At 41.3% G+C, this 20,710-nt stretch overlaps 1 protein-coding gene across 3 annotated transcripts; it reads right to left on the bottom strand.

Moving 5' to 3' along the window:
- Positions 1 to 5,193: 5,193 nt before the first annotated feature.
- LOC6550286 (frequenin-1) lies at positions 5,194 to 19,938 on the bottom strand. 3 transcript variants are annotated; one of them, XM_001977599.3, is made up of 8 exons: positions 19,447 to 19,938; positions 14,047 to 14,337; positions 7,932 to 7,956; positions 7,782 to 7,830; positions 7,135 to 7,224; positions 6,124 to 6,202; positions 5,925 to 6,013; positions 5,194 to 5,754 (listed from the first exon to the last, which is right to left on the bottom strand). In XM_001977599.3, exons 2-8 carry the CDS (start codon positions 14,108 to 14,110, stop codon positions 5,587 to 5,589), a joined length of 564 nt encoding a protein of 187 aa, XP_001977635.2. In that variant the 5' UTR covers positions 14,111 to 14,337; positions 19,447 to 19,938; the 3' UTR covers positions 5,194 to 5,586. The 3 variants fall into 3 exon arrangements, with proteins under 3 accessions (XP_001977635.2, XP_026837821.1, XP_026837822.1); XM_026982020.1 differs by having other exon boundaries at positions 19,584 to 19,602; XM_026982021.1 differs by having other exon boundaries at positions 19,588 to 19,601.
- Positions 19,939 to 20,710: the final 772 nt, after the last annotated feature.

Genomic DNA, 20,710 nt, shown 5'->3' with positions numbered 1-20,710 from the left:
AGAGATACAACTACAGATGATGCAGCTGCAGATACAGAATCTATTTTGGTGTTTAATCTGGCAGCCTTTTATTATAAATAGTTGGGCTGCCTAGATAAACACGATGCCGACGCCTCTGCCGCTGCCGCTGCCGCTGCCTCAGTCGCTGCCTCAGTCGACGCATCTGCGGGCGAAATTCATTACTAATTCATGTCCAATTTCCAACGCCAGCGGCACGCACGAAAACCGCAAAAGGTAATCAAAAATGCGCACCCGCACCCCAAAAGCAAAAAAAATAAATCTAAATGAAAATTATCAAATGTCAACACTTGTGGCTGCGGCCCAGCCATGCAATTTATGAAAAATTAAATGCCTGGCTGGGAAAATTTTCCAGTTGATTTGGGCAAGAAAAACCGACTTCCTTGGGAATCTCAGCAGCTTGAAAGCAAGCCGTTTAATTTACATTTTCAACTTTTAGTGAGCCTAAGATTATTATCATTATTAGCATAAATAGATAATCTATTTGTTCATATGGTAATATGGCTACTTATTTGTAGTAGCAAATTTGACGACTTTGTATCTTCCATATAATAGATTGTAATTGGTAATGACACACGGCATACCCAGTTATTTGCTCTCATTGAATTATTTTTGCGAAATTCCGATGGCGTTCAAGTGAATTACTTTACCATCAATTTGCCGGACGCACTCGAAGCAAACTCGCACAGCAGTGACATGTAAGTACATCAATTAGTATTAAGTACGACATCAATCCGGCAAATAAAGTTGACCCAACTTGCTACACACTGTTAACATGTCAGGCTGACCATCTCCAGACACTTGCAGTTTGCTTTGTGCAAACATTATACATTTATGTGCTTACGCTGCGTATACGTTACGTTTGGGGCCATCCATGTAATCCATGTAATCGCCATGTAGCTGTCTCCGCTGATTGCGCATACGCCACGTGTGACTGGCCATAGCAGCTAATGGCCATTAAACAAAACGGCAAAGCTCTCCCATTAAGAGCTCAACAATTAAGTTGAAACTTTCATGTACATACTTGGGAAATCCCCGAATGGGGAGCACTTTTCGTAGCAGCTGCCGTTCTCCCAGCGGTTGGGGGTCACAGGTCACAGGGCACAGTTCACAGGTCACATACTTACCCCTATCAAAATAATTGTCCAAATGGCCCAAATGTAACTCTTAATTGAGGCATAAAGAGACGCTGGTGCTCGCTTTAAAATTTTTATTTGAAGTAAGTAATATTTTCTGACAGTAACAAGATAAATTTTCCATTCCCCCTTAGGCGATTACTTAAAAAAAAATAATTAAGTTTCTTCCTTGGTAAAAGAATTTGATTTTCATTTGTATGTACGCATTTCATGTTTTTCGTTTCTTATAAGTTTTGCATGTGTGTTTAGGTTTACACAATAATTGTTATCTTCGACGTTGCCATATAATCATAATAATAACAATCGACTTAATAAGGATGGTAAGTAAAGGCAAATAGAGTAGTACACAGGTTATATCGAACGAAATGAATGTCGAGTCGAGGTAAATGGGAGAAAAAAATTTGTTTCTTTTTTGTTTTTTGGTTTTTAGCATTTCATTTCATTTCGCTTCGTTTCGCTTTGTTTGTTTGTTTGGTTGCTTTGGTTTTTGTAAAATATACCACCTTTTGCTTAAACTGATGTTGTTTTCGTTACATTTTCGGCTTTTGGTTTTGAATGCTTCGTGACTTTATACATTTCGTTTTGTTCTTAGCAAGGAAATCAGATTCAAGTTTGCTAAAGAATATCACTAAAAATGTTATTAATTCCCCAACATCTGCCGCTATCATCTGGTTTAAACGCTTATTCACGCATTATCAGACATTTCGCTTGGATATCTGTGTATCTGCCATGCAATATTATATTATATTATATTATATAATATTATAATTATTATGTCTATTTAGCCGGTCGACTCGTTATTGCGGAGTGTGTATATATGTTATGTATATATTTATTATCGTATATTTATTTATATATATTTACACATATATATATATATATATGTATATATGTGTATATAATGCATGTATAAGTATGTAAAATATTGCTTGTGAAACGTTTAACTTGACATTCGTGTGGTTTGTCAACGGCGGTGGAAAGAAACTCATCTTCGACATCTGCTACTGCTTTTCACTGCATTTTCCGGGAAAAGCTTCACTCGCCGGCCCATTGTAAATTAATATAAATATTTCATAATTCTCGTATTCGTTTTGTCGGCTATTACAATTGACTTGATTCATTGCAAACCCATCCAATTCAATCCACAAAAAAAATTCCTTGCTCTAACTTACTGTTTTTATGATTTTTTCTTCTCTGCTGCATTTTTGCTTTTTTTTGCTTTTTTTGCATTATTATTATAAGTATTTTTCGTTACTTAAGACCCGTCATATTTTGGTGTTAACAAACTTATTCGGTACTCCTCGTTTCTGTCAGTGTGCGAGTGGGTATGCGCGTGTGTGTGAGGGTGTGTCTTGTGTTGTGGTGTGCGTGATTCTCTTAGTGTTATTTACAGTTTGATTTGCTTATTTCCGCCTCAGCCGCCTGCTTACAAAAAAAAAATGGGGGTCAACGTGAAAATTGCGTTGCGTTTTCCCCGTTGCCTCCAATTTAATCTGTCACATATAATAGTTTAGTTAATATTATTTATAAATTTCTTTGTTTCGTTTCGTTTCAATTTCTTTTAACTACTAGACTACTACAGACACATTTGTTTTGTCAGCTATATCACTTTCGAATTATTTAATTATTGATTAAGTTTTCGCATTACGTTTATTGTTAATATACTCGTACAAGTGTGTGTGTGTGTGTGTGTGTGTGTGGGTGTGTATCAGTTTGCGTATGTGTGTGTAATATATCTTGTATCTTTCAGTTTTTTCTTTGAAGAATTTCAGTGAGGTTTATAGAAGCGTTTTTGTATTCGATTTTTGGTTTTGTTATAGTTCCTTAACTTGCTTTCGATTGCTGTGCTTACTATATAGAGTATATATAAGTTATTTATGTATATATATACACACATACATATGGCTATGTGTGTGGGTGTGTCGGTGTTTGGGGAAAGTGTTTGGGTTGCACGGCATTTTACTCTTGAATTTGTATCGTGTTTATTCTTTTAGATCGGTGCTTAAATACGTGGAAAGCATAGGAAAAGATAAACGTTAATCGGTCAATTGGAAATGTTCGTTCTCAAATAAGGCAAAGCAGGCGAAATCATAAGAAACACTACTACATACATAGGCACTATATAGATATACAGTATGTGTGAGAGCTTGTGTTTGGGTGTGGGTGTAGGTGTGTGTGTTTGGGTGAGTGTTAGTGCTTGTGTTCTTTCAGGGAGTCCGAAATCTCCCTAGATCTAGATAACACAAAGGCAATTGAAGGGGTTTTACTTTCTTTTTTCTGGGTGGAAGGGGGGTGGGTGGGGCGTGAGAAAGCGGGAATTCAGTATTTATAGATAGTCATCGGAATAGTAAAACGGTTGACTGGTTTATTGAAAAATCAATGCAATAATAAAGCTGAACCGCATATAGAATAGAAATTAAATCGTATGATGGATTTGTTTCATTGTTATACTCGTATATATATATATATATATCTCCTAACTGCTCCAACTTGCTTGCATCTTTTCTGCTGCGTCTCGAGGATATTGGATATACATTGTGTATATATATATGTTCATGTTCTGGCTGTTGATGTGGCTCTGGTTGTAGCTGTGCGTTCTTTCATTAGTTTATCATTTATTAATGGCTTCGTTTCGTAGCTATTTCTGGACTGCTGGAGCTGTGGTTCATGGATTTCTGGGATTTCAGTGTTCTCAAGACCTTTGGATATCCTTTTCTCTGCTCATCCTGCTCCGCCTATTGTCAATATGTTCGTGTTGTTATTGTAAATATGGTTTGGTTTAGTTTGGTTTGGTTTGGTTTGGTTATTGTTGTTGGGAACGTATAACGCTTAACGGAAAACAATGCAAAGCAGAATATACAGATAGAGAGAGAGAGATATATAGAGAGAGAGGGAAAGAAATAGAGATAGAGGTAGAAAGAGTGAGAGAGCGAGCAAACGAAAGCAAACACTTTTCTGCGCCTGTTGGGTATGCAACACTCTTTGCATGCTGGCGACACTCATCTGCAGATTCAATCTCTTTTCGCAGGGGAGCTGAATGGCAGCTGATCAAGGTGCGTTTCATGACTGTAAGGCAGCTGGCTTGAAAGTACATGGGTCGCCTTGCACTTGAGCCTGAAAATAAACACATTTCCTTGCCCATAAATCATCCTGCATTTCTCAAACAATCCCTGGTTAATAAAAGCAAATGAGTATCGGATGTTTAGGTACCGAAATATATAGTTTGAATAAAAGGTAATTTGCTAAGAATCTTAAGCAATGGATGGGGAAACCTTCTAGCTTAGCATTATTGTTACACTTGCAAAAATTTAAGTGTTGCCGAAATGAAGTGATAAAGTCGATACGGGCACTAAGTTATAGGCGTGTAGGTATTGATGGAAAATCAGTAGTTTTTCCTCATCTTCAATATTCAAATATTGCCAAACAGCTAAAGTGAATGCACTTGGAAATGGGTAATATGTGTAAGTATCTCTCGTAATCGTTAAAGTTTTTTTATGACCTTTTTAAGCTAGCTCCGCTCTGCTGTTCGACGCCCTCTAAACTGTGAACTCTGAACTCTGTCTATCCTGCCTGCGGCCACTTATCGGATCGATACTGTATCTATATGTATATATGTATATATTAAGTGTGGATATAGTGGCAGCTGTTGGCTGTCGTGAGTGGAATTAGCTGACTCTGATCGAGTTCATATAACTCGCTTTGCTTCGTAGGCTGCACAATTGATGCGTAGGCTTAGTTCGGCTCTAATTGTATCGTTTAATTGTTTAGTATATGTTAGTTATGCTGATTTAATCGTAGGTTTAATTAGTTTACTCGTAATTGGTGTATGTTTCAAAAATTGATTTGCGCCTCCGCGCCATTCGATTTAATTTAAAATTAGTATTAGTTTATTTATATTTCGACATTTTTTCTTTTCTCATCGTTTTATTTTTCCATTATTGCTATGAACTGCGCTGTGACTACGCCATGATTTCCTATATATTTATATTCTGGTGTATATTTAAAAATTAATTTCATTTCGATTTTTTCGTTATTCGTTTTTTCTTTTCGGTTTTCGGTTTGTTTGGATTTCCATCTCGTTAGTTATTCTTTATCCATATATCAATCAAAAAATTATTATCATCTTCAGTGTCGCAAGCGACGCGCGGAGAATCGAGAATTGAGAATCAAAAATCGAGAATCGGGAATTGAGAAAAGCGTGGAGAGAAGAGAAAGTGAAGAGTGGAGAAGCGAATGCAAACGAAGCGGAAGGGGGCGTGGCACCGTACCAACCCGCCCCCACCCACAAACTTCCATAAATTTTTGTTTTTTTTTTTAGCGGGTTACGATCAACTTGCAGTATCAATTTCTTTTTATTTCAGTTTATTGCGCGCTTGGTTTTTGTGGAATTGGAATTGGGTCGGCTATCGGTAATCGGCCATTGTTAATCGATTTAACCACCACCTAAACTTAACGCCTGAACTATACGTGGATCAGCTTTACTACCCTCACGAAATTCTTCTAATGTTAATTTGCCATCGTGATTTTTGTCCATCTGATCGAAGATCTTGTCCACTCGTTTCTGCGGCGTGTTCTCGTCCTCCGATTGCGGTTGCTGTCCCTGTTTTCAAGTAATGAATGTTATTTTAAATATTAGTAATATACTTGTACTTAGTTTTATGTGCAACTCAAACTTAAGCCTGATAAACTTAAGCATACAAGTTGAAACTTAGCCTTGAGTTGGCACAAAGGTTCTTAAAACCTATGATGTTAGTCTACTGTGTTACTTACCACCATCTGGTAGATCGCATCCACTATGTTGTACATCTCCTCCCGCGTTATGTAACCATCGTTGTCCACGTCGTAGAGACGGAAGGCCCCTGTGGTTTACCCATAAATAATGGCAACAAAATCATAATAAAAATATTTATCGATTGCAGGGTTTTTGTAGTGAACTTTTTTTTTTTTGGGAAAACATGGCACCACTTACACTGCAGTTTTTCGTCCAGGTTGCCCTTCGATGTGACGGATAAGGCGCGTATGAACTCCTCAAACTCAATGGAGCCATCCTGAAGACCCATAAAAGCGGAAAGGGAAGGCCAGGAAAAAAAGAGAGAAGAAAGCAGGCACACACACACGCACACGGCGGTAAGGACACAGAAAGACACACACACACACGCAGAGAGACAAAGAAAGCAAATCAGTGCAGACATCAGACAGTTGACATTCTGTGGTTGTTCGAAGGGGGGAGGGGCTTGAAAGGGCGGGCCACGCCCATGGTCCATAAATAATAAAAGCGAGAAACAACAAAAGCAGCCGAAATTTATGATCACCCACGCCTTAAACAAGCCAACAGTGGTGAGAGTAAAGGGCATTAACCAGCTAAAATCAGTTTATTTTGTGGCTGTCTCACATTTTTAGCCCACGTCAGCACACTCAGAGAAAAACTAACCCAACCCTTTGTTGGATAAAGGGAAGAAAACAGACAAGCTTGAACAAAGCATTTGTGTATTTGTAAATATTCTGACCATCTCGCCAATATGCTTCAATTGAATATTTACCTCGCAAAAAAACAGCAAACTTTTATTCCATAAATGCAAATCATTCAATGAAAACGAGATAAAAACATCAGTTAAATATTTATTTTGCTGAAAATCCTTTTACGTACGTATGTTTATGCCAACAAAATTCCCTTTTAATGCAAACAAATGCCTTTTGTAAATATTTTAGGGCTGAATGTTTGCTTTTTTTTTAATACTGAGCAATAAGAATTTGTATCTTATAAATACAAATGATTCAATGTTTAACAGTTTTCTGCTTTACAAATATTTGCTTTTTGCAAAACATGCTTAGTTTACAAAAGACGTGGCCCTGAACTACATATACACAGAATTATGGAAAACTTTTAAACGCAAATGGATTGGAAACTTTATAGTTTCTGGGCGTGGCCAGCCCCCCTACTTACATGGCAGATAGGATATTGCATAGATGGCATACTCACATTGTTCTCATCGAAGACACGAAAGACGAGCGATGCGAATTTACTGGGATCGCCTTGTGGAAAGAATTGTTTGTAGATTTTGATGAAGCCCTAATGAAATTGAGAAACGGATAGACGGAGAAATGGAGAAATGGAAACGGGGGCGAAAGACAAATGTAGATGAATCAATTAGAGGCGTGCCACATATGTGTATGCGTTCGTGTTTGAATAATGCGCGCATTAATAAACTTCATTATCAACAAACAGCCGACGACGACAGCAGCCACATCAACAACAACTTCTACATCCACAAAGGCAATGTCATTAGCAGCCGGGGGTCGTCAACACATTTGGCCAACCCCTAACCCCTAACCCCCAGACGCCAGACCATCAGACCATCAGACCCCCAGCACCAACACCATTGCTGGTATTTGTGTTATCCTGCCGAAGGACTTCTCATGTCTGATATGGCTGCTGTCGTGGAATTAGCAAACATAAATCGAGTGGGGGAGTTCGGGTGCAAGGCGGAAAATTAACTTAATTAACCGTTTGACTTAAATGAATTGGCCACGCTCAGGTGGCCAATTTACACACACACACACACGCACACTCGACTGCGACTTGGGCCCGAAAGTTGTAGCTTAAGGACATATATCCGATATACTCACTTGCTCCGTGAGCAGGCCATTGGGACAGTCTTTCAGGAATCCTTTGTGCCTGGCGGGCGAAAATGTTTGATTTGTATACAGTTAATTTGCAGATACACTCGTATTTCTGGCAGATATGCCGCCCGCTGGCATTTTTGCCAGCCAACTCACCATTGACGTATTTCTTTCTCTGTGACTGCAAATGAAAACAAACAGAAAATCGAAGTGGATTAAAATTTTATGCGGTATTTGAAATATTTACAAGGTGCGAGTGGATTATTTTGAGTTTGTTTCGGGGCGAATATGCTAAACCGTTCAATTGAGCACACAAATTCGTGTGGGTCGTGTGTTGTTATTCAAATGGTACAGTGCGTTTCATACCTGCCATGCCAGCTGACAATAACATTGGCTTTATTCCCCCCATTGTTTATTTACACACGAGCCGTCACCAAATCCACAAAGCTGCAGATGGTTTGCTGATGAGAGGTGGGGAATTGCGAATAGCATCGGTTTAAATTCCAACTTTCGGTCAGCAATTGGAAATTGGAAAAATTGTACCAGCTGGCTTGGAATTTTGATGCATTTGGCCAGCAGGTATGCACTATATTTTTGAAATAACTATTTCACTTGGCAGTGTATTTATATTTAATATATTTAAGTAGCATAAGCTAAAAGTGCTGCAGTGCTTTTTAAAAATAAATTAAGTTTTATTGATTTCAGTTAGTGCGTGGTAACTTAATAGTAGCTTTTAAAAAAGTGGCAGACAAAGGTTATTAAAGAATATTGCATTCACAATTAAACATAATGGTTGCTTGAAGCTATAATATATTCCATATCGCTGGGACTTATAAATCAATTGCTCTCTGCCGCAAAACTAATGAAATTATCGTTGCTAAATTATTCACTCATTATTGATTGGCGTTCGATAGGCGTGGGCTGCGTAGGGGAAAGGGGGGGAGCTGAGTAGGGGGAGGGGTAGGAGAATTCCGGGAATGACCTCTTCATTATCCATTTCTATGTGCCCCCTCCACACTCCTCGCATATGCAAATGTTGAACTCATTCGGCTCGAGTTCTGAATTATCTTTCATTGTCTTTCGACCACGCCCTGGACCTGCGCCTCCTGCTCCCACTGCTCCTCCTGCTCCCACTGCTCCTCCCGCTCCTGGATTTTCCCTGATTTCCACCGCCTCTTTGCCCACCATTCATGCATATAAAAATGTTCTTTGTTTTGCTGGCATAAAATGTTCTCTGTTTGCTTTTTTTCCCCCATTTTGCTTGGCCATCGCCATCGCCGTTGGCCTAATGGCCGTTTACCAAACGTTTAAACGCTGCTCCCTCCCCTTTGGGAGGACCACGCACCCTGCTCCGCATTCTGATGGCGCCGAACCTGGCCAGGGCCATATCCTGATCCCAGGTCCTCCGACTGACTCCTGGGCGTGTGAATGGCGCACATGTTCCCTGACCAGCAGGAGCAGGCAATTGGAAAACAGAAAATAACAGAAAATAACAGAAAACAAGAAAGGGAAGGGAAAAAACAAAAATGAAAACATAAATTCACGCAAAATTACACACATTCGAATTGCTTCTGAAGAGGTGGGTGGTGCTGCGTGGTCACTGGCCAGCAATTTGGGTGGCGTGAAGGGCGGGGGGGTAGTGGGCGGAGCCACGTCCCCAGGGAGCTGAAGAATCGGAAACGGAGCTATAGCTGCGGCTATTGACTCGATGGCTGCCAGTTATCTGCAGCGGCCACTCGCATTATTCATGGTGCGGCTATTATATATCATCTGCACCGAAGAAGATGCACTGAAAAAAATGTGGCACACCTGTGTGAAGGTCTTGAGAGGACACCTTAAACGGGAGACCAGTTTAACAATTGAAATTGAGAGGAGTTGAATATTTTATAGCCTACGCCAAGTGCCCAAAAATAATTGATAACATAATTTGATTTGATTAAAGCTGAACAAATGACATATAATTTAATCTAGAAAATAATGACAATGTCTACAGTAATTTATTCAAATGCAGATTGAGTAAATCGGTAGATTGAAGTGCTATTCCCAATGGCATTGCATTCAGTTTCACCCTGTTTCCCGCAGCTTGGTTATCATTTTTCGTTTTGATTAGCTGCCTGCCAAAGGAATCGCTGCAGCATTTGCATTTTAATTAGCCGCAGAAAAAAGAGCGCTTCGTGGGTTTTATCCCTGATCCATTATCCATTATGTGTTGTCCTTATCCCGCAGAGAATGTCAATCCAGCGGAGTCAACAATCGGCACAGCCAGCGGCAGGAGCAGAATTGATTGGTAATCGATAGCCCGGCTAAAGGACCAACACACACAGACACACAAGCACACACACACAGACAGACAGGCAGACAGACAGAGAGACAGAGAGACAGAGCGACAGAGAGAGGGACAGGAGCCCCTTCCTTTTTGTATTACTGACGTGTGGCATGTAGAAATATAACGGCACTTACGGGGCAGCATTGTGTGCGCCTTTCATTCGCCGCCCCCTCACTTGTACGCCTCTGCGGCGTCACTTGTTCGCCTGTATTGATTGTAAATAAAGAGCATATTGCTCATACGACTTGTTGCCATCGGTGCCAGTTTAACCCACCACCGCCCCCCACCGAAATGCATTGTCATTCGCATATAGCACGAGTCATTCTGTCAGCTCAAGTTGGCTTGAAAAAGATTGCGGATCAGCAAGGAGGATATGGGCAGGTGCACACCTTTCGGGGGGTATGTGGGGTATAGTAGCCCCCTTTGCCATGCCCATGCCCATGCCAATCGATTGATGACCATGCATATCAAATTCATACCGCAGGGCGCAATTGACGCTGCCATTTGGATTTTAACCAGTGCAGCTTTTCCACAATCACGGCGAGGTATAAAAGCAGTTAATATAACCATTTTTGCATTGGTCGACAGCATTTCATCGTTTAATTGCCCGTTTTTCCCATCGTAGGGCTAAAATAACATATGCATTTAATGGCTAACAAATTCTATATGCACAGGCAAAGAAAACGTGAAAACAATTTACTGCTGTCGGAATTGTTGTCATTTTCAAATCGTTTGTTCATATTTTTGACTTTGCATGGCTTATTCTATTGTTTTGTAATTAAATTCAATTTAAATAAGTAATAAACTTATGCCTAAACACCATAGTTGGGCGATCAAAAATTTATTATTTAATAATATTTGAACAATAATGTTGAATGAAATAGCTCTATGAATTTGCTACCAAATTGGCAATCGATGGCAGTTTACATCTTATTTCACTTGACTTCAAAAATTGATTAGGGCCATATCACGACAAGATGACCAGAACATTTGGCTTTATTCCCCAAAATTCCGAACATGAAACTAATTGATTTTCAGAACAATGCAGTGAACTGGCCAACAATAGAATGGCACACCTGGTTGGGCTTGTAATCCAATTATGAACAGACAAATGTGAAACCGACAAATTTGTACTACTCGCCAATAAGTAGATAATAAACATCATGTTACTTTTTTCGAGATATACACAATATCAAGCAATCCTTAAGTCACATTTTGTACAAACTATATTTGGCGTTGACAAGCAAGCAACAGGAAAACTCTTTACACTTCGAACTGCTTGATTTTCAGTTAGCCACGGGCACTGCTGGCTTAGACCCTAATTCGAGCCGCCATGCACGAATATGTGGCCTAAACGCACTGGGCACTTTGCATTTTCGACCCCTCTCGCCTGAACTAATCAAATTTCTGTCCGTTTATTTATTTATTCAGTACTGGGGGAAAGGTGGATGGTGGCTAGTAAACTAGCAAGCTGCAAAGGGCTAAGACGATGGGCGCTGGGGGTTAGTTTAATGTCCAATTGATTGGCATGTCAATGGACAGGGCAAATATTGACGCAGGCCGGCAGAAATTGTTCATACGACCCGTTGGCAATAAATTGAGTCCTTAGTTGATTCATTTGCTTTGCTTGGACAAGCAAATCTCTGCCAAACAGCAGCTGTTGCACACACAATGGGCTTTTCGGCTTGCGGGTCGCAAAATGGGGGCGGTGGAGCGTTCCAGCCAAGAGGATTACAATTATTGAGTTGCATATTTAAGCGGCGCCCCATGAATTCCATTTCAGCGGAGCTAAGCCAGCCAGCCAGCCAAGACAAACAACTTTAAGGAAAAGCCATTAAAAAACGGTGAAAACTTTGGCAGCAATCTGTCAACACTTTTCCCCTGGTCCCTCCCCTATTTTCCAGCTGCTATTTATTTTATTTTTTTTTTTTTTTGTTCAACCAGGTGCCCCCGAACGCCCAGCGGTAATTATTTATACGCCAGGCGACCACTACGAGCCGCCAACCCCTCCGGCTTTACCCCCTTGACCTCGGGAGCTGGGGACCACAGAATAGGAAAACACGGGGACGAGGCAAACGAAAGCAATTAGTCACAAAAGTTTTCGGCTCGAAAAGTTTCTGACTTGCATTTTTAAGAAGCCCAAATGGCCGAAGCACAAAAAGGACCAAAAGCGCAGAGCCAGCTAAGTAAATGTAATGTCCTGCTTAGCAGTAAAAGTAGCAGTTGAAATGAAATGATGGAATCTCCAGCAGGAGCTACAAATCGAGATACAAAAGATACAGGCAATCGGTGGCGGGTCACGTAAAGTAAAGGTTGTAACGAATAGTAGCAGCTAACACATTGTATGGGCCACAATAGCTAGCCACAACAGGTGAAACGGTGCAACAAAAGCATAGCATTAATTCAACTTTGTCGGTTGCAAAGGTGAGTCGTAAAAGATGAGCTCAAAGTAGCTGCATTACCATAAACGAAAGTGTTGCAGCTTTCAAAAGGCTATTGGAAATGAGTTTTGCAGTGGGGATAGCTAGATATGACCCTTTGGAATTGACTCTATTAATTAATCATGCTTGTGGGAACCTTGATTGAGCTATAAACTTTGATTTCTGGCATTTTAGCGATCTTATTTATAGCCAATCAGTTTAGTGCTCGAGCTATAACTATGCCACTGAAAAGCCAACGTTTTTTAGCCAAGCTAAACTCGAAAGGGGCAATAACTGCAGCTGTCAGTTTCAGCAACAATAACATGTCAATTTATAACAAAGTAGCAGCAAAAGTGGCTACAGGAAAAAGCGATAAAATTAAACCATAAATGTCAAGTGCTCCCCGATTTTCCCGCCCCACGCGGTCTTTTTTTGCAGCACAGGGTAACTCAATAGCTGCAGGATGAAGGATCCTTCGCACTCCATTTATACACCGAACTTGAGCTGGCTAATTCCAAGTTTCTCAATCGAATCGAATCGAATTAAATCGAATCGAATCGGACTCAGATGCTCGCCGTCAGTTGGGGCGACTTTATTGCCAACCAGGCCATGACTGATGAGTCAGTTAGTCCGTCCGTCGCCCCGCTGATGAATCAGTTGGGCGGGAAAACACTTTTGAATTATGCATTTATCAGGCCACCAGATATCTGAGTATCTACGCGTATGTAACACACAAAGCATACGTGTGTGAGTGTGTGTGTGGTAAGCGGGAAAATGTCTGCACCTTCGCGTATTTTGATTGATGCCCGCCGAGCGAAAACAAAAGCAAAAGAACAAATCAAAATGGGAAAATGTCAATCGGAGGAAAATGCCAAATGAGTTGGGGGCAGCAAGGGGGAAAAGGAGAGGAGAAGGCACAAATGGCTGGGCAAAAACAAACAAACAAATAAATAAATAAGGAGACGGCATTACAAGGTAAATCAAAGGGCGGGCGGAAAAACACGCTGCAGACATCGTGGATGGAAAAATAATAAAATGAGCTTTATGTGGAGTTGATATAGTGTTTATTAAGCGAGCTCACTTCCCAATGGCAGATGCGAATATTTTGTCGATTAATTCTTGATTTAAGCAGATGAGGTATAAGAAAATTTATCTTTAGCGTTTCATTTAAGTGCATTAAATATTATATTTTAGGTACTGGATCGAAAATAAAAAAATATATCAATAATCAAGTTCAAAATAAGCTTTGTTTAATCACAGCTACAGTAATATATATTATAGATTTATATATGCATTCGATCTTTAAATAAAATGTATCTAAATGTTTTTAATATGATTGCATTGCAATTGAAGGGAACTCGTGTACTTCATGTCCCTCTATCCTATTATTATTATTATTATTATTATTCTCAATCTGTGCCCATTTCAAATAGAACATGATGCTGCTGAAACGCACTGTACCACCAGATATGAATATGTTTTTAAAGTTAAGTGCCGCATTTTGTGGAAGCGGCGATTTACTTACAGTATGTGTCCGTTGTTAAGCGATCAATGGTATCCTGTTTCAACTTGGAGCTCTTTTTTCCCATGTTGTTCTTGTTGCGGCTCCCTAGTTGCTGTTGTTGTTCTACTACCTTTTCCTGTGGTTCTTGTTGTTTTTGTTATTTGTGTGTTGTTGCTGTTGTTGCTGTTGCACTTGACTGCTATTGCCTTTTAGTGGCAAACTTTTTTGCTGCGCAAGTTCGTTTTACTTTGCAATTTTTGTAGTTGCTTTTGTTTCGGTTATTCAAAAGTTTGCCATAAGTATTTTAATATGCTTTATAATTTTGCAATAAAAAAAACAAGTGAAAGGCGGGGAAAGTAGAAAGTATGGAGCATAGTTCACGGCATATTTGCCGATATTAAATCTATATATAACCATATTTATATATACATGGCTTCGATTTTCGTTCCACCTCAATAACTGGCCAAGATAGTTTATGAAAAGTTTGCCGCACTTTTCTCGGCTCAAAAACTTTTCGAGCAGCGCTTAAAGGGAGTGTGAATAGATCTTATACGAAGGATGCTTCAAGTCCAGTTGGATACCCTCTTCCTCCCCCGCACAGGAGGCTCATCCATCAAAAACCCATCTATAATCCCCCATGTCCTGTGTCCCTTGATTAACAACTATTTCTAGTTTTTTTTTGGCACTGTTCAATTAGTGATTTTCCAGACAACAACGGCGCACTATGATTATAACGAGGCCAGAGGCGTGCCGAAAAAGGGGACTTTTCCAGTATGGGCGGATTGAAAGGCATAAAAATACACAGAGCGACACTTTTCAGGTCAACTCTCGACTCGAACTTTTCATGACAGTTGGCAACAAAAAAATCGTGTAGATGGTGGGCGGAGGGCGGTGGGCGTGGCCCGCTGCAGAGGATGCAAACAAAAGCGCATAAAAAACTTAACCCTGTGTGTGCCAAGGGGGTTGGATACTGGATACTGGGGGCTGTGGGGGCGTTTCCCTGTGTTGCCTTCTGCGGTTGACGCGAATGGCATAAAAATAAGTTGCCTTTGTATTTTACCTCCTCTCTTCCGCCAGAGAAAAGGAGGCGGGAAGGGGTTGCTATGCAATGAAATAAATTCTGTTAATTCCAGATGCAGTCCCGCCGAGATGTCGCATGCAAAACGGTCGTATCAAGTGCAGAAACGAAATCAAAAGCACTCAATCCCCGGGGAAAAGTCAGGAGCTGGTGGAAAACGTGACGGAACTGCTGTTCATCGCCAGAAATCCGAGATGATCCCCTACCGAGGAAACGAAACTTAATTTCTGGTGCGGAATTGTACCAAATCAAGCCAATTCATCGGTAAATCTTGCACCTTCTCAGCTCAGCTGGTATTCTATTATACAGCAAATATTATCAACTATTTCCATCTCTCAGAAACTGTAATGCTGTACTGTACTGTACTGTACAGGAAATTGCCAACCAGCCATAATTTATAATAATATTGTGAACGTATTATTTCAAATTAGTATCTGTATAATAAAATATCTGCAGGTAGAACGGATGACTGTTTTTTCGTCTTATTTACCCATTAACTATAAGAAAAGCTCCGCCATTACCAGGAGCCTTGGCATTAAGAGCCCCAAAGGACCCCAAATCCCTTTCGCAGGATAACAAATATGGAGAATTACTTGAGGTAATGGGGTCACCTGCTTTCGCTTTTAATGAACTCTTTTATTGTAAGCCTGGGCACAATTATGTAAAGACTGCCTCGCAGCAGAGAGCCCTCCAATATCTTCGTTCAAGTCGTGTCAAATTCTTGTTGCTTTTGACTTTGTTTGTTTACAAAACTGTCGCACACACACACGCACACCCAGGCATGCAAAGTGATACACCCACGCACACAGACACACAAGTTATTTCCCACTCTCACCCTCTCTCTCTCAATCTCTCTCCCTCTCTCTCTCTCTCTCTCTCTGCCCTGCGAACATGAGCCATTGGCATTTGCTAACTAAACACAGTTTGTTCCTCTGTGTGTGTGCGTCCGTGTGTGTGTTATCATGTCAGGTGTGCTCCGCGTGCGTGTGTGTGTGGGTGTGCGTGTGTGTCTGTGTGCGTTTGTCGCAGTGTTTCAGTTTCATTCTGTGTTGCCTTTTACAACGAGCTGAAATTTGTTCACACTAAAAATATTTTTACGTTTATTTCGTTCACAGCTGGCTGCTAATGCAGTGCCAACGAGCGGGATGGCACTATTTAGACAGGGATGCAGATAGCAGCAGGTCCTCGGTGACTTACCCCTCCCCCACTCTCCCCTTCTCCTGCTGGCCCAAAAAAACACTCCTGGCTTGTAACTCGACTCGTTTATCTGTCTGAATGTGTCTTTCTTCGCTGCTTCGCTCTGTCTGTATGTGTGTGTGTGTGCGAGTGTGTGTGTGCTTATTTTTCATACTGCCTGCAGTTGTTGTTGCTGTCTTCCCCGCACTCTCCTCCCTCGGCCACACCCCCTCTTGAGCCAACCGCCTCCTTTTTATCCTTCAGCTGCGTGTTCATCTCGCGTTTAGCCCGCGAGCATGCAACACTTTTCTCGCACTCATCTACACTTGCCAACAAAAGTGGGACCGAAAATGGGGAAAGGGGCGGAGAAGTGGGCGTTGGGGTTGGGGGAATTGGAATGGAAATGGATGTGGGCATGGCCAGGGGGATCGGAACGCAGTGAATGGAACGGAGCTACGCGCAAACTTATTCGAATGAAATGGATTGTAAACGATACCCGAAAGCTGGGCAACACTGAAAAAAAGCAATATTCTAATCACTCAGGTTTCTAATCATTTAAAGCAATGTCTAAAAGTACGCAATAAAAAGCCAATTCCTGCTTCACACTGTTTGAGTGATTTTAAAATACTACCCAACACTATAAACTCTTACATAGAGTGAACTATCTTGAGGCAAATTGTTTATCAAGTGAGCATACAAACATTATTTGTTAGCGATCAGTTTTGGTGGAAATTAGGTTTTCTAGCATTTTCAATTTGTGTTAAGTTCGAAAAATCCTAAGCTGTTAATCCAAACAACCTAGTTCTACGCACAGTTTTTGTATTGCAAGCAAAGTTGGTGGATTACTAGGATTTTGTAGCTTTTATGCTTCTCTAAAATCCGAGCTGCAGTTTATTGGTGCTCGCTTGATTATTACCGCTTGGCTTTGTTTTGCGACTAGCAGAGTTATCGGCCATCTGCAGGATTACCGATTTCGGGCTGTGTAAAAATGCAAATGAAGATTGAGGGAAGGAACCCAAGACGCGGAACCATCATCAGCGGAGGTGGTAAATTAATTTTTACACCCACAGTCAGCCGCAGTCCGGGATGGATGTCAAAAACGCCCCCCACTTCGAATATGGGGCGAATGTCTCGATGCAAACAATGCAAAACTCGAGGACCTCGAGGATTTCGAGGACCGGCAAAGGAACCCGAAGGTCCTGAAATGGCGGACAGTTAGACGGCCAGATAGATGGCAGAGCGGACTGCAGCCCGAGTGCCGAGCGATTGCCTAAATGTCAGTGACTACCTCAAGGCGATGGGATTAGGCCGGGCCAAGAGGACGGCGATCGGCGGGGGCCAACTCATCTGGGCAATGGGAATCCCGCATTTAATGCGGAATTCCTGGGGGGCTTAGCATATAAATGCTGCTATCAAAATTGAAATATTCATCGCAACGGGCCGGGCTAGGTGCAACTTAATATGAATTTCGAAATTACTAAATCAGACAGATGCCAAAAGTATCTTCGAGGCGGCTAACTGACAAGTGATTGAAATAAATTTACTGGGAATAAAGTGCTCAACTAATGTGAAAATTTATACTTGGTTTAATGGTTTAATTGGTTTAATTTGTGGATTATCGCCATAAGTTTAACATTAATTTAGAAATTATAAAGGCAATATACTAGGAATATGGCAGCCAAGCAAGCTGGAAATTTTAAATTGGCTCAACTTGTTCGACTTTGAGCTATGAGCTTAATACTTGGAAATCATTCAAATACCAATCGATTCACTAAAGCGATTGAATTCCAAGTAAACTGCGTTTAATTGCTGAAATATCGAGAGTTTAAATAAGGAGTTGTACTTCAGTCATTGGCAAAGTTCGTTTTAGAAAATAAGCAAGCCAATTAGAACTAAAATGTTCTAACTGTTAACTACCTAAAGATTTATTTTGAACTATGTACGTTAAATAAATGAATTTTAAATCCCACAAGGAACTATAAAACACAAATATGCAAACATGATAAAATCAGTCAACAGCTTTAAATCCTAGCAATCTACTTGAAATTAATATCTAAACACAATATCAATTTAAAATGATGTACCATCAACGTTTTCGCGGATAACTGGGCACTTAGTGGTAAACTCTTTGGGAATCAAATATCCCAGTTAGCAGATCGTCAAATGGCGGCAGTTTGCTTCTATTAAGCCCCGACAGATTGGCCAATTTGATTGCAAATGAGGGAGGCGGACGGATAAGATCTATTTGCATCCGGCTATTGGAGCATTTTTTTCGTGTCGATTCCGGGATTTTGGCCATGGCCAATTATCAAATAATTGAGGCAAATTAAAATGCATTTTGTAGTCCCGTGTTTCGATTTGTTCTCCCCCATTTATTTTGTCACTCGCAAAGGGAAAAGGAAAAGGAATGAAAAGGACTAGACTAGGGGGGAAAAACGAGCAAATGACACGCAAGGTGAGTGTTGCTGCATTTGTGATTACGGACGGATTGTGTGCGGATGATTGCGGCCATTGATGGAGGCTACAGGGGAATGGAAACGGCTGAGGAGCTACGGATTTGGAGGGGGCAGTGCCACCCCCGCAAGTGAAAAATGAGAAAACTGAGTCCTTGGAGGTTAAGTCTAAGCGTCGCGACACAAGTTCGCTGGGCAGGGAAACCTATTTTTGTTTACATAATCCTTCCACGTTGTCTCGCTGCCTTTCCCCTTTCCCCTTTTCTCCGCTCACTTCGCCCGCCCCCCTCCCCCTCCCGCGGGCGCCTATGTTTTGTATTTTATTAAGCGGCAGCTGCTGGACCGCAAAACGTAAATTTGGGTCAAGTTTTGTAAGCATAACGAATGCCAGAGCCAAAACCAAAACCAAAACTAAAAACCCCAACGAAACCGAAGGCATCCCATATGCATAAATGCGAAAGTAACCTTCGTCTTGCCCTCTCTTTCTGGCGCCTCTCTTGCTATCTCTGTCCCTGTCTGCCTGCGGGTGTGTGTGCGTGGGTGTGTGTGTGTGTGTGTGTGTGCGCGGATCCCTTTTGTGTAAATTAATCTTTGACTGCCGCACAAAAGTATGCTACACAAATATAAATAAACACTTGATCCCTTTGTTGATTATTTCTTTTTTCCTCTGCGGCACAACTAATGTTTTCATTTAATTTTCGCACATTTGCTTACTTTTTTGTTTGCGGTATTCGTTTTTGTATAATTTATTATTATTTGCTTTGTTTTCTTGCTTTCGTATTATTTAACCGAAAAAAAAATGTCAACTATTTTGCAGGATTGGAACTTGGAAAAAAAGAGGGAAAACAAACCAACTATTTAGGTAATTGCTTTTATTTGTTATTGTTGGTTGTTTGTTGCTGCCACTGGCGGCTAATGTTGTTGCTGCTGCTGCTGCTGTAGTTGTTGTTGACTTCCGTGGACCGGAGAGCGCGCTTTGTCCTTTTTATTATTTTTTTTTTTTTGTTTGTGTTGTTGCGAACCAGCGATTTCGATTTGATTGTAAACTTAAAACCTGCCGAGCTGCGTTGCGTTTGTTTGGCGGTCAAATCAGCGACTGAAAGCGCTCTGCACGCTCCACGGCGAACGGAATACGGAATATGGAATACGGCGGAATGTGCGCCAGTACGGCCAAACGGCTGGCTATATGTGTGCGCGCTATCAACAACTGAGAACTTTTTTGGTAACATTCTCAATGGGTCGTGGTGAGTTCGAGTTCGCCACCCCGCCAGCCCGCCAACCCGCCTCCCCGCCTCTCCCCATCGCTTGGCACAGTGCGGGGAGTGGTGGTGCGGCTCGCGACTCATAACCGACTTATATAACCCACACAGATGCAGGCAGTCCAGCGAACTCACCACCCGAAACGATGACGAAGGCGCAGGCACCGAAGCTTTTCACCACACTCACCCACGCACACACACACGCTCGCTCTCCCGCTCTCTTCGCCTGCCGCTCGTTGTGTGCGTGTTGAGGCGCCTCTGTATGCGTGTTAAAAGCTGCAAGAACTTACAACAAAACAACTCGAAGAGTTTAGCAGCTGCGGAGGACCAAAAAAACGTGTAAGAGGAGAAAAACCGAAAAGCCAGCGGAAAAATGGGCCAAAAACAGGGACCCCTGGTAAATATTGAACCTTCATGGAAATGAAAACGGAAAGCCCGTGGATACCAGCTCTGCAGCGGGAGCCATCGACAATTACCAGAAGCTGGCAATGGTCTTAGATAAGAGCCCAAATAGCCAAAGAGCTGGGAAAAGTCGAACAAGAACTGGGACAATCAGCCAAGCAGTTAACGATAAATTTCCCCCCACTTTTTAGCACACAGCGAAAATAACAGCGCGGCCCAATGGAAGCCGACAGTTTTCCGCGAATCGAAAACATTTTTTAGCCTAGGTAACTATAGTTTGAAAATTAATGACGTCAACGCTCGGATTCTAAAACAAA

Source organism: Drosophila erecta, unplaced genomic scaffold (assembly GCF_003286155.1).
Source record: "Drosophila erecta strain 14021-0224.00,06,07 unplaced genomic scaffold, DereRS2 tig00000126-arrow-pilon, whole genome shotgun sequence".
NCBI classification, from domain to species: domain Eukaryota; kingdom Metazoa; phylum Arthropoda; class Insecta; order Diptera; family Drosophilidae; genus Drosophila; species Drosophila erecta.
Note: the sequence above shows the minus strand (reverse complement) of the source record. Positions and strands in the feature narration are given on the sequence as shown.

Excerpts from the sequence above, each read along its gene's own strand:
- LOC6550286 (XM_001977599.3), bottom strand. The coding sequence starts at position 14,110 with ATGGGAAAAAAGAGCTCCAAGTTGAAACAGGATACCATTGATCGCTTA. Across the intron at positions 7,831-7,931 it reads GAGAAAGAAATACGTCAATG|GCACAAAGGATTCCTGAAAG; the intron begins GTGAGTTGGCTG and ends TTCGCCCGCCAG. Across the intron at positions 6,014-6,123 it reads CCTGGACGAAAAACTGCAGT|GGGCCTTCCGTCTCTACGAC; the intron begins GTAAGTGGTGCC and ends GGTAAACCACAG.